The 14334-nt window shown below is 41.4% G+C and overlaps 1 protein-coding gene across 1 annotated transcript; it reads left to right on the top strand.

Moving 5' to 3' along the window:
* Positions 1-575: 575 nt before the first annotated feature.
* LOC135536656 (ubiquitin carboxyl-terminal hydrolase 37-like) lies at positions 576-13806 on the top strand (the record flags this gene model as incomplete). Its single annotated transcript, XM_064962915.1, has 10 exons — positions 576-824; positions 10199-10321; positions 10779-10940; positions 11287-11418; positions 12026-12158; positions 12264-12400; positions 12543-12642; positions 12773-12852; positions 13053-13303; positions 13728-13806. Coding segments are annotated over exons 3-10 (926 nt in total), but the record flags the coding sequence as incomplete, so codon positions are not given.
* Positions 13807-14334: the final 528 nt, after the last annotated feature.

Raw genomic sequence — 14334 nt, 5'->3', positions numbered from 1 at the left:
TCCAACACATTTTGACCATGATGACAGTGTCCCACAGGAGATGTTTAACAAGGTCCCAAGTAGCCACCTATAACCTTCCCTACTCTCATGCTGTGCGGCTTTTCACTCTTCCTCATGGACCTGTGACAGTCAGCCCTCACGGTAATCTCCCCTGTCAATGTATCTTCGTTAGATAATGTTTAGAAGACATGAATAACAATTATTTTTAGCTAGCAAATATAGCTAGCAAGCATAACTTAACCAAGCTAACGAAAATACACACGTTCTCAGGTAGATTCTGTCAACGTTGTATCATTTTACGAAGTAACTATCTATCTAGCTACAGTTAATAGTTAAATTAGCTAGCTAATATGATTGTCGCTAGCTAACGTTATATCTGTCACTGACTTGGTAACGTTATTCACCTACATACTTATCTAAGTAGCTTCCTATATACATCTTGAACCCCTTTTAAGTATTGCTAGCTGGAGTCAAGGAGGCTGATTTAAAAATTCGATGTACATGATGAATATTATTTTGAGGCAAGTCCTGAAGACAACTAGTAAAAAACTGCGACACAATGGTAGTAATGTTATGTCGTCGATAACAACTAGACTGTCGCCGGTATGAAGTGTGTTCAGAACGTCCGATATAAGGGCATAAGGTCTATTTTCTAGTTGCAGAAAGACAGCAGTAGGGTGCAAAGGCAGTTCGCCAGTTACAGCAGCGCGTCCGCTGAACGATAACGAAGAGGTAGGTGAGATCACGGAGACCGTGGTGAGAAGGTGATGAAGCGTACTTCATGAGCAGTAACCGAAAAACAACTGGCATTTGGAAAGTTTGAGGTGAGGGAGAAAGTGTGGTGAAACAAGTATTGTTAGCATTGTATCTTGCTATTAGATGGATCGAATTATCCGTTAGCTAGCCAGAGAAATGTTGAGCAACATCAGCAAATTTAGCTGATCAAATAATTGAGTTTATTGTTTGAAACTTAGCTGGCTAATAAAGCCAGATAGCTAGCTAACGTTACAACATCAAACGAGCTATCGTTAGTTCCCTAACCAATTCGCTATAGTATTAATTGGTAACGTTATACGACTCCTTGCCGTTCCTCAAGTTATAACACGTTAGTTGCTTACTGGACCCTGACAATCTGTGTGAAATGTTAACTAGCTGACGAACTAACTACTATCTGTGAACTAATGTTTTCCCTCGACAGTATATGGTTCATTTTCAGAATGAGAGAATTAGGTGAATATGAGGCGTTGCTTGTTAAACAAGTGGATTCATGGATCAAGTGTAGCTGGAGCTGGGCCTGGCTTATGCTGGATGCCAATATAGGTGAAAGAAACGCCATACACTTTCACTCTCAGTGGATAAAAAAAGGTATGCCAGGTGTACTCTCTGCCTGAAAGAGATCAATTATGTCAATAAAGGGTATCATGCTCTGCTGCACATTGTAGAACATATGTCCACAGGCAGAAATTGTACAATGGTATTACGTGCAGTGTAGCCCAAAGATATGGCTTTTGTTGTGTTGAACTTGACAGTAACACTTTTGTGTGATTTTATTATTATTTGTTTTTACTCTGAAAGTTATTTTTGCACACATGCAGTCTTGTGCAATTGCTCGGTGTCTACTATAATAGATCAAATATAAAATGCCTGTTTGTTTCATTCTATTTCTACTTGAATCCTAAAATGCATAGTAAACATGGCGCCCCAAGAATGCATAAATGCCGGGTCAAAATGAACCGTTAATGTAATATATGTGTTTTTTTTATATGAGTCTAAAATATTATCAATTTTGTGGAACATAAATCTTTTGAGTGCTGATTTGAACCTTTTCAATAATTATTTTATTGTTTTAAATGTTTTTTGTCACTCTTCAACATTTTGATACACATTTCAATGATAACATATGAGGAAAATGCATAACAGCTATTGAAAAATATGAGCATATTTTTCACATTCAACCTTTTTAGTGTGAGCAACAAAATAAAACCATTATAATATTTCAAAACATTTATTTGAAAATCCAAAGTTCATCATTAATATAAACGACAACACTAACAATTGTGAATTTAGAAAACGTGAACACTAAAAGGAACAAAGTGTGTGTGATGCTTACTTATGCTGTCTTAGTCCATGCATTTGTTACAAACCACAAGCATGTGACTGCTCTTTGCAGACGGATGTGTTGCACTGAGAACACCAGCAGCTGACTTTTCTATCCTTTGCTCTTGGGCAGAGCTGGCACCTCTTCCTCTTCTGGCCTTGGCTGCTCTGAGTGGTGGTGGCGGCTTGGTTCTCTTTCATCAACCCACATCTTTCCATTGCCTCAGTTCTTCTGTGGAGATGGGAGAACCTTCCAGAAGGACAACCATCTCTGCAGCAGTCCAACAATCAGGCCTTTATGGTAGAGTGGCCAGACGGAAGCCACTCCTCAGTAAATGGCAGATGACAGCCCACTTGCAATTTGCCAAAAGGCCATGAGGCCTCCCAGACCATGAGAAACAAGTAACTTCCTCACAAAGCCTTGTGATGTGAAAATGTGGCTACAGCAGGGATGAGGCAAGGCATGAGAGGCATAGCCATCCAGGCCAACAGAGCAGGTCAGGAGGCAGTTTCTGTCAGAGAAAAGTTTACTAAGTATTTCACCTCTGTGGAAGGCAGAATTGACTTCCAGGACAGAATGGTTGTAGCTAGGCCTACTTAGATGCACTGTGTGAGAGTGTGTGTGTGTAGTTTATCAACATGGGACAGTAAGTTCAACTTTGACATCTTCATTTGTTTTGTGTATTCATTCTACACTTTAAAACTTTTGTACAATTCCACCATTTCTGTATTTAAAAAAGCATACAGCACACATGGCATTTACATTCAGCTAACGCTAGCTAGTTCGTTTTATACCAAGGATGAACATTGGGTTGTTATACTTTACCTGAAATGTGCATGGTCTTTGCAATCTCTCGCCATAAAGCATCTTTATTAGTTGGATCCTTGTAGAATTTTGAAGACGGGTCATATAAAAGTGAGTACTTCTCTACTTCGATGAAAAATCTCTCCTCGGCCACCTTTCAAGCACCCACTTTGGCTTTTGTTTACAGGAATTAGGGGACGTATGTTTGTTGTGAGATCCAATGAATTAATGGGAGGCGGAACTTCCAGACTTGATATGGCGGTTAGCAACCAATTTAAGGTGAATTCCGCCACCAACTGGACTGGAGTTTATACCTTGCAGTTCGTCTTTCAGTCACCCACGTGGGTATAACCAATGAGGAGATGGCACGTGGGTACCTGCTTCTATAAACCAATGAGGAGATGGGAGAGGCAGGACTTTCAGCGTGATCTGCAACAGAAATAGAAAGGAGTTCTGTTTTAGCCCTTGGCAACTCAGACGCTCAGTGCTCGCGCAGGAGACGTGTCCGGTCTGGTCAGCATGTTAGGTTGGAGTCATTAAAACTTGTTTTTCAACCACTCCACAAATTTCTTGTTAACAAACTATAGTTTTGGGAAGTCAGTTAGGACATCTACTTTGTACATGACACAAGTAATTGTTTCAACAATTGTTTACAGACAGATTATTTCACTTAATTCACTGTATCACAATTCCAGTGGGTCAGAAGTTTACATACACTAAGTTGACTGTGCCTTTAAACAGCTTGGAAAATTCCCGAAAATGATGTCATGGCTTTAGAAGCTTCTGATAGGCTAATTGACATCAGTTGAGTCAATTGGAGGTGTACCTGTGAATGGATTTGTAACGGCGTTCTTCTGTTGAAGGAGGAACGGACCAAAATGCAGCGTGGTGGTTACTCATGTTTATTGATGAAAATAGACTAGACATGAAATAACTGAAATGTACAAAACAACAGACGGAAATGTAAAAAAAACTATACAGCCTATCTGGTGTATATAAACACAGAGACAGGAACAACCACCCACGAAACACTCAAAGAATATGGCTGCCTAAATATGGTTCCCAATCAGAGACAACGATAATCACCTGACTCTGATTGAGAACAGCCTCAGGCAACCATAGACTACGCAATAACCCATGTCACACCCTGGCCTGACCAAATAAATGAAGATAAACATAATATATTTCGACCAGGGCGTGACAGGATTTCAAGGCCTACCTTCAAACTCAGTGCCTCTTTGCTTGACATCATGGGAAAATCTAAAGAAATCAGCCAAAACCTCAGAAAAAAATTGTAGACCTCCACAAGTCTGGTTCATCCTTGGGAGCAATTTCCAAATGCCTGAAGGTACCACGTTTATCTGTACTTACAATAGTACGCAAGTATTAACACCATGGGACCACGCAGCCGTCATACCGCTCAGGAAGGATAAGCGGTGTCTCCTAGAGATGAACGTACTTTAGTGCGAAAAGTGCAAATCAATCCCAGAACAATAGCAAAAGACCTTGTAAAGATGCTGGAGGAAACATGTACAAAAGTATCTATATCCACAATAAAATGAGTCCTATATTGACATAACCTGAAAGGCCGCTCAGCAAGGAAGAAGACACTGCTCTAAAACCGCCATCAAAAAGCCAGACTACGGTTTTAACTTCACATAGGGACAAAGATCATACTTTTTGGAGAAATGTCCTCTAGTCTGTTGAAAGAAAAATAGAAATGTTTGGCCATAATGACCATCATTATGTTTGGAGGAAAAAGGGGGAGGCTTGCATGCCGAAGAACATCATCCCAACCGTGAAGCACGGGGTGGCAGCATCCTGTTGTGGGTGTGCTTTGCTGCGAGGAGGGACTGGTGCACTTCACAAAATAGATGGCATCATGAGGTAGGACAATTATGTGGATATATTGAAGCAACATCTCAAGACATCAGTCAGAAAGTTAAAGCTTAGCCGCAAATGGGTCTTCCAAGTGGACAATGACCCCAAGCATACTTCCAATTCCAAATTTGTGGACAGAACTGAAAAAGCATGTGCGAGCAAGGAGGCCTACAAACCTGACTCAGTTACATCAGCTCTGTAAGGAGGAATGGGCCAAAATTCACCCAACTTATTGTGGGAAGCTTGTGGAAGGCTACCCAAAACATTTGACCCAAGTTAAACCATTTAAAGGCAATGCTGCCAAATACTAATTGAGTGTATGTAAACTTCTGACCCACTGGGAATGTGATGAAAGCTGAAATAAATCATTCTCTATTATTCTGACATTTCACGTTCTTATAATAAAGTGGTGATCCTAACTGACCTAAGACAGGGAATTTTTACTAGGATTAAATGTCAGGAATTTTGAAAAACTGAGTTTAAATGTATTTGCCTAAGGTGTATGTAAGCTTCCGACTTCAACTGTAGTCTGTGTCATCTGAATTGGATACCTCAGATTGGCATCTGTAAAACCATTTTGGTTGTATATCTGGCAACATTCTTATGAGCCTACTAATGAAACTCATTTTACTTAATTAGTTAAAAAGGAGAAATGAAAACTGTGATTAATGAACATTAAAAACAAGATATTTAATAAATATTATATTAATTACATGGATTTTATTTTTGTAGCAAAAAGAAAGGTCAATTTGACGACGCAATGCAGTGAATTCCATAGGAAATACATACGGGTCATATTTGACCCTACATTTTTAAAACCTGGGGTAGTGATGCAAAAACTATTTTTACTTAAAAAATAAGAAAATAAAAAACAAAAACTAGGATGTTGGAACATTAAAGACACATTATTTAAGGATTTCCTGGAATATTAGATGATGACATTTGGGTGCGTGGTTAACGCAGCAAAAAAAATATATTAGGAAGGGTAATTTTGACCAGCATTGCATCCAAGGGTTATTAAGAGTTTTTTTTCCAAATGTAATATTTAGATGTGTGTGGTCATAAGTGTTGCATTATAAAGGCTGTCATGGCTAACTGTAATATTAGTGTATTGTTTTTTCTCGAGACTTGAGTGTCATTTGCAGTAAAGTCAAGGTAACAAATAACATTGGACTGCTTTCTTTATATAATTTTTTAGCTTTGAGTTAGGTTCACATTAAACAGTTTTTATTTTACACACAGAGAATGATCATGTAGATCATATTCTTTGTTGTTTAATTAGTTAAAACCTGCACTTCTCCCTAGCTGTAACGGCTCTCGTTGGTAGAAGGAAACCAAGGCGCAGCGTGGTAGGCGGACATCGTATCTTTATTGATGACACCAAACAAAATAACATGGGTCAAAAAACGAAAGCGCACAGTTCTGTCAGGCTTCAGAAACTAAACAGAAAACAAGATCCCACAACCTAATGGTGGGAAAAAGGGCTGCCTAAGTATGATCCCCAATCAGAGACAACGATAGACAGCTGCCTCTGATTGGGAACCACACTCAGCCAAAAACAAAGAAACAGAAAACATAGACTTCCCCACCCGAGTCACACCCTGACCTAACCAAACGTAGAGAATAATAAGGATCTCTAAGGTCAGGGCGTGACACTAGCAGGGATTTCAGGAACCAATACACGCAGTCAGTCAGGAAAGCTAAGGCCAGCTTCTTCAGGCAGAAGTTTTCATCCTGTAGCTCCAACTCCAAAAGTTCTGGGACACTGTGAAGTCCATGGAGAACAAGAGCACCTCCTCCCAGCTGCCCACTGCACTGAGGCTAGGTAACACGGTCACCACCGATAAATCTATGATTATCGAAAACTTCAACAAGCATTTCTCAACGGCTGGCCATGCCTTCCGCCTGGCTACTCCAACCTCGGCCAACAGCTCCGCCCCCACCGCAGCTTCTCGCCCAAGCCCTTCCAGGTTCTCCTTTACCCAAATCCAGATAGCAGATGTTCTGAAAGAGCTGCAAAACCTGGACCCGTACAAATCAACTGGGCTTGACAATCTGGACCCTCTATTTCTGAAACTATCCGCCGCCATTGTCGCAACCCCTATTACCAGCCTGTTCAACCTCTCTTTCATATCGTCTGAGATCCCCCAAGGATTGGAAAGCTGCCGCAGTCATCCCCCTCTTCAAAGGGGGAGACACCCTGGACCCAAACTGTTACAGACCTATATCCATCCTGCCCTGCCTATCTAAGGTCTTCGAAAGCCAAGTCAACAAACAGGTCACTGACCATCTCGAATCCCACCGTACCTTCTCCGCTGTGCAATCTGGTTTCCGAGCCGGTCACGGGTGCACCTCAGCCACACTCAAGGTACTAAACGATATCATAAAAGGCCATGCTCTTAAACGATAAAACCAAATGATGCTTTTCAGTACTGTGCAGCCGTCTAAGTCTGGCTATCGACTCTTGCAAATCAAGGCGGCTTTCTATTCCGAACAAAGCCTCCTTCACTCACGTCAAAAACTCTATCCATATTCTTCATCTACAAAATTGGCAAACTGATGCAGTTTATCACAGTATCCGCACTAAAGCGCGTTTTGCTCTAGATATTTGTCGCCAGACCCACTGGCTCCAGGTCATCTACAAGTCCATGCTAGGTAAAGCTCCGCCTTATCCAGTTCACTTGCCTGGTTCACTAAAGCTCCGCCTTACTCAGTTCACTGGTCACGATGCAGACAGAGTTCAGTGTGTCAAATTCAAACATGGATCTGAGCATGCTAACCGGTCGCTGCAGCTGTACATAGTCTATTGGTAAATAGCCCACCCATTTTCACCTACCTCATCCCCACACTGTTTTTATTTATTTACTTTTCTGCTCTTTTGCACACCAGTATCTCTACCTGTACATGACCATCTGATCATTTATCACTCCAGTGCTAATCTGCAAAATTGTAATTATTCGCCTACCTCCTCATGCCTTTTGCACACAATGTATATAGACTCGCCTTTTTTGTACTGTGTTATTGACTTATTAATTGTTTACTCCATGTGTAACTCTGTGTTGTCTGTTCACACTGCTAAGCTTTATCTTGGCCAGGTCGCAGTTGCAAATGAGAACTTGTTCTCAACTAGCCTACCTGGTTAAATAAAGGTGAAATAAATAAAATAAAAATAAAAATTATTTTGCATGTTTCAGTGCAACAAAACAAAAGTGTCACCTTTTTGGGCCCTCACCAGATTGCATTCCATCAAATAACAAGTATCCTGTTTCAGGCTTAATGTATTTGGACCAATGACAACTTGACACATGTAGCTACGAGTACAGGACTGACATTCCTACACAGATTCTAAACAGATGTTGAACTGAAAAACAACTATTTCCATTGATTGTTAATTCCCTATTGACCTCTAGTCCTCTGCTTTGTGTATTATCTTAAAATATTCTTACATCGGGGTGGGTAGCATTTTTGGGGGGGGTATGATATTTATACCTCAAACTTTCTCACTCATCGTTATTCACGATTCATTCATGACTATCTTTAATCATGGTATTCTATTCTTATTTACAATAAGTGACTCCAACGTGACACAATACATTATTTACAACTCATTTCTATTCCGTTTACATTTGAGTCATTTAGCAGACGCTCCTAACCAGAGTGACTTAATTAGTGGATTCATCTTCACATACAGTGCCTTCAGAAAGTATTCACACCCCTAGACTTTTTCCACATGTTTGTTGTGTTACAGCCTGCATTTAGAATTGAGTAAATATATTTTTTCTCTCACCCAATTATACAAAATTCCCCATAACGACAATGTTAAACATATTTTTTGAAATGTTTGCAAATGTATTGAAAATTAAATAAAATATTCAAATTATATTCTGTAAGTATTCACACCCCTAAGTCGATACTTTGTTGAAGCACATTTGGCAGCGATTACAGCTGTGAGTATTTATGAGTAAATCTTGGAGCTTTCTACACCTGTATTGTGCAACATTTGGCCATTTAGTCTTTTCAAAATTCTTAAGCTCCATCAGATTGGTTATTAACTTTCACTGGGTACTTGAAGCTCTGCCCACTGACCATTGAGCTTTAATTGAACCAATCACATTCATTCTGCCCTTGAGGCAGAGCTGCCCTCAGGGCAAGATTGAATACAGAAAACTGTCCCTAACCAATCTGGATTGTTATTTGAGGTTTAGGCTAAACCTGTTCACATTCTTTTGACCAACCCTTTGTCCATCTGCTGGGGAATATGAGGAAAAGCATTTAGCATTTCAATAAACCGATGACCAACTCACAAACAACATGGAAGCTATCAAAAAACAAGGAAGATGAAGGCACTTAAAATGCATTTATTGTGGTGGCATGTTCAAATAAACTATATACAAAATGTATGTAAAAAAAGGAATAAGAAAACAATGGAGCATATTAATTTTACTAGGCAAGTCAGTTCAGAACAAATTTTTATTTTCAATGACGGCCTAGGAACAGTGGGTTAACTGCCTGTTTAGGGGCAAAACGACAGATTTGTACCTTGTCAGCTCGGGGATTTGAACTTGCAACTTTCCAGTTACTAATCCAACGCTCCAACCACTAGGCTACCCTGCCGCCCCATATCTACAATATTGTATGTATACTGCAGAACTTTACTTTCAATAAAACATATTTGATAATTGAACTCTATATTTTAAACAATTCTAGATTGGGTTGCCAGACTGTGGTGTCATACATGACCGATGACATCACAATGGTCTTAAAGCCAATTTGAAATATTATGTAATGTGGATATGTATCAGTCTTAATTGGTTGTCGACATGGCTTGTTTCTGCTGGTGCAAAAGGTATGAAATCAGGTCATTTAATCAATTAACAACTACTTCAATTCTGGAGTAGTATTTTTCTCTTAAGACCTCGTGGGAAGAATTAGGTAAAAGTAGATTCTGATGGACGAATACATAAAAAGTGTACATGAAATGTATATGAAGTTCAGCTTTTGCAAATATCACTCTATGTTACTTGTCTATACTGTGTTATTTGAGGTTGAGGAGAGATAGCTAAGTTCCTCTAATTTAGGCCTACCTGTTCCTATTAATATGACCCCCCCACATACATTTTTTTTTCTACATTGGCTGGGTATCGGGGGGAAATTATTTCGCACTAACACATATTCTTGTCAACAGAAAAAACGGCAGAAAGCCAATTCAATTGATGTGGAGCAGAAGACAAGAAATAAGAAGGAGAGTAGCACTTCATCTCCCTCTCCAATTCCAACTGACCGTTCTGAACGGAATGCCTCCGCCACCTCTGACCCCTCACCCTCTGACCAACTCTCCTCCCTCTATCCACCTCCCTCTCCTGTTAACTGTTCCTCTCAGCCTTGCTCTCCTGCTAAACAGCCCTCTCTCCCCAGGTCACCTGCCAAACACCCTTCCCCAGTGAAATCCTATCCAGTGGTGTCCCGCCCTAGTTCTCCCTCTCCTACCAACCCTCTGGACGGTGATGGAGACACCAGCCAAGAGGGCGCAACAGTCAGGTAATTCAAACAAAAATAAAATAAGCACAGTGCCTTCCTGGAGTCCCCTTGAAGAGTTGGCTTTAGAGCTACAAGACCAGGGCCAGTGTTAATCAAGAGTATGAGAGCTAATCTAGGATCAGGTCCTCTCTGTCCATAATAATCAGATTTATTATGATCTAAAAGGAAATACTGATCCTAGATCAAACTCCTACTCTGAGACGCTTGATAACACAGTCCCAGAAAGTTATTTTCCTCAAACTGCAGTTTTAGGCTCTTCTAATCACATCTTGTGGATAAATAGAGTACTAACCTATTGCCCTGGTCTACTTAGTACACTGCATTTTTATGGACATCAATACATGCATAACTACTCAGACTGTGTTTATAGTACAGTATAGTATTTAAGAGAGATACTGTGTAGAGGGATACTATATCTGCTTATGAAGCTTTACACATGTTTCTCTCCTTCCTTCAGACCTCTGTCTCTTCAGGACCACTCTAGCCCAAGGCCCCAGAGGTCAGGCTCAGGTGCCAGAAGCCAGACTCTTCCCAGGGCCAGCTCAGCCACCAGAAGATCAGAGGAGACCCAGGGGGCCAGAGGAGAACGGGGGGCCCTGGTCAACATGGAACTTCTTGGGTAAACCAAAACACACCGCAAATGCAACCACAACACAATGCAGATGCATTGAAAATAAGCTCTTTATTGTTTAGAGATCAATGTCTGATATACTATGGGGACGGGGCTTACTATCAAGCATGTCAGTTTTATTAGATATTTATAAAACCATGAATTATGGTCATCTTGGTCTAAAGGACATCCACTTCTTTGTGTACTCATAGAGTGACATAGAACTTATCCCTGACCAAGATGGCTGCCATTGTCAGCACTTTCTAGAGTTATGAAGGTTTATGACATAGGCCACTCAATGTTTCTAGGATATTGTATCTATATGTGTGTACTGATGGCTGGTTCTTCTTCACAGGTTGCCTAACATTGGCAACACTTGCTTCCTAAACGCCACCCTGCAGTGCCTCCTGGTCCTGCCTTCCTTCTCAAAGGAAATCCTACGCCAGGAACAACTCTGGAGCTCCTCCCCCTTCTCCAACCTGCTCAGGTAAGGGAAGGCTCAAAAGCAGACACACCCACACCCACCCATTATTTGTGTTCATAAATTCAAGGAGGGACACACTCTTCATGCCACAGCTATAGAAAGTGATTTTCGTAGCAGGTTAGGAAAGCATTTTTGCTAACCCTTTCCCTAACCTTAACCACTTCATATTCCTCTGCATTTATTTATTTATTTCCATTTTTGTTTGGTTTTCGGGAATCTTCATAACCCAGAGGAACAACAATGACACAATGATTATGATGTAGGTATTTGTAGGCCAATTTGGAAACGGTAGAATGACTATATTACCCATACAGGTCATTGACTGAACATTCCACATTAGTATGGGACATTTGGTAGCTTTTAAAATGCTCCGGAAATGAGAGCAGTATCCAAACCAAATATCTTAGGAGAATAAACAACACATTTTTGTTGTTTTGCTTCATTGTCAGTCCTCAAAGGTGAAATTATATTGAATCGAATGAATCATTTCTGATGATGGGGTGCCGCAAGATAAAAAATATTTGGATATACTCATCTGCCTCTTCAGCCGTAAGCCAGTAGTTTGACACCATCCAGTCAGCTGCTAATTTACTCTCCGTCTCCCCTACAGGTGTCTGTCTGATGTGCACCGTTCGGGTCTACCTGACAGTGGTGCAAACCAGGCCTCAAAAGCAGACCTCATGTGGAAGGTCAAGTACTCCTTGTCGGGATATGATTTGAAGTATCTGGGGGACACGCAACAGGTAACTGAGGCACTCTACTCTCTTCTGAACATGCACTCTTTTTGCAAGGGTTCATTTTCTCTCAATAATTCAATTTTCTCTTGGTATTTTTCTTTCTCATCATAGGACGCACACGAGTTACTTGTGAATATGCTGTGCCAGCTGAAGGAGGAGGGCATGATACTGAAGACGCACGGGGTGAACTATACCTGCCCTGTTTCCCAGCTGGAGTTCCAGCTTGTCTCAGTGCGCACATGTACCAGGTAAGAGCTCCCATTGGTTGTAATATATCTACTGGTAACATGATCTTTCTTCAAATGATATTACAAAACACATGGCATAACATTGTAGAGACCTGAAACAGAAACCTGATGCATTTTTCTTCTCTTTGTCCTGCTTCTGAAGCTGTGGGCGCGAGTCGTCCACCAGAGAGGACTACAATCACCTCTCATTGGACTTCACCTCTGAGCGCACCTTGCTAAGCAGCCTAGCACTCACTTTCAAAGTCAGCACGTAGGGTTTAGCCCTGGGTGTAGAGACTAACACCCAGGGCAAGCTGCCCACTGTCTCAGAATACGGTATCTTATTATTGTAGTGGTATCACTCATTTTGTAATGCTTGTGTTTCTAACCCAGGGAGAAAAGGTTGAATTCACATGTGCGGGCTGCAAGGGCCTCCACGCCTCAAAGGTGGAGCAGTTCCACACACTGCCTCTGTGAGTTGCCCCGTTATAACCTCTCATAGAACTGGCAGTATTTAATGAAATGAGTGGTCATTGTGTCCTGAGCATTTAGGAGTAATTACTTCCTGAGCAGGTTGTAGGACTTAGGGATGAGCACCACAGAACAAATTTCACTCATCTGTTATTTGTTGACTGGTTTCATTGTCTGTCTGTTCCTCTCTGTCTCTGGGCAGTGTGCTGGTTCTGCATCTGAAGAGGTTTGGAGGACCTGGGGGGTTGGAGAAGCAGGAGGCTCCTCTTTTGTTTCCTTCGGAGCTGAGGCTCTCCACCTTCTGCGGGGACACGGTGCCACCCCTGCACAGTGCCAGCCCACAGGCCCTCACCAACCAGACCCCCAATATCCAGGTGTCCATCCCCCAGACCCTCGCCAGCCAAGTCTCCAACCCACCTGGAGAGGCCAAAGATAGCGCCCTCTGCTGTTCAGGTAGGTCATGGCATCACAACACCACACAATCCACCCACTCCCAAAACGGTGCTGCAGACAGAGAAGCAAGAAGCTGCAAATTAAAATGTTTCTCAGACATTGTTAGTGATGTACGGAAGCTGTTTTAGACCAGAGCAATTCAGACAAGAGACCACGTTTTTACAGCTCTTTATATGTATATTTGACCCCTCAGATTCAAATGACCAGGAACCAGGGAAAGTGCTGTGGACAGCCTCAGTGGTGAGGAGAGATAGAGAGTGAAACCAGTGAAATATAAGTTATGACAGAACACTGAGATAGTTATGAGGAGTACATGATCTAGTAGACCTCCTGCAGTAGACGAGTAGTGTTGTGAACTGTAGACAGTGTGATGTACTGTAGGGTAAATGAGAATCCAATGATCACATGTGTTTTCTTACTGAAGAAGCAGCCAGTGAAGTCAGTGATTGGCTACTACCAGCTGACTGGCGTAGTCTCTCATTTGGGAGGCTCCGCAAACTCCGGTAAATAAATACCTTAAAACACACACATGCAGATGCACAGTACATATGGCATAGGCTGAATCCCAAATCACTCCCTTCTCCTCGACTTTCAATTTGCACATTCACGTGCGCCTCTGCCATTTAAACAAGTATCCCAAAGCTGAGGGAGTGAAAATGATCGAGGGTTGAAGGCCGGGGATAATAATAATTTGCAGACTGCAAATTGACCGTAAGAAGCCCAAACAGATATCATATTTGACTAATTTCAAACCTTGCTTACATTTGTGTACAATCACGTATATCTCTTTAGTGTGCGTAGGAAGACTTTGGATCAGATTTCCAAAATGAAAATCACTTGGAACTGATTTGCTGGTGTTTTTACAGTTTTTTAACAATTACAATTTTTTGCTCAGAAAACATGGGGTGGGCCAAATAAAATCACCCGTGGGCCAAATTCATCCCACGGTCCGCCAGTTGGGGAACCCTGGTGTAGGGGATAATTAGACCCTCCGATAGCCTCTTAGACCAAGCGAGCAAGGCTGCAGGCTT

Source organism: Oncorhynchus masou, unplaced genomic scaffold (genome assembly GCF_036934945.1).
Source record: "Oncorhynchus masou masou isolate Uvic2021 unplaced genomic scaffold, UVic_Omas_1.1 unplaced_scaffold_6451, whole genome shotgun sequence".
Taxonomy (NCBI): Eukaryota; Metazoa; Chordata; class Actinopteri; order Salmoniformes; family Salmonidae; genus Oncorhynchus; species Oncorhynchus masou.
Note: the sequence above shows the minus strand (reverse complement) of the source record. Positions and strands in the feature narration are given on the sequence as shown.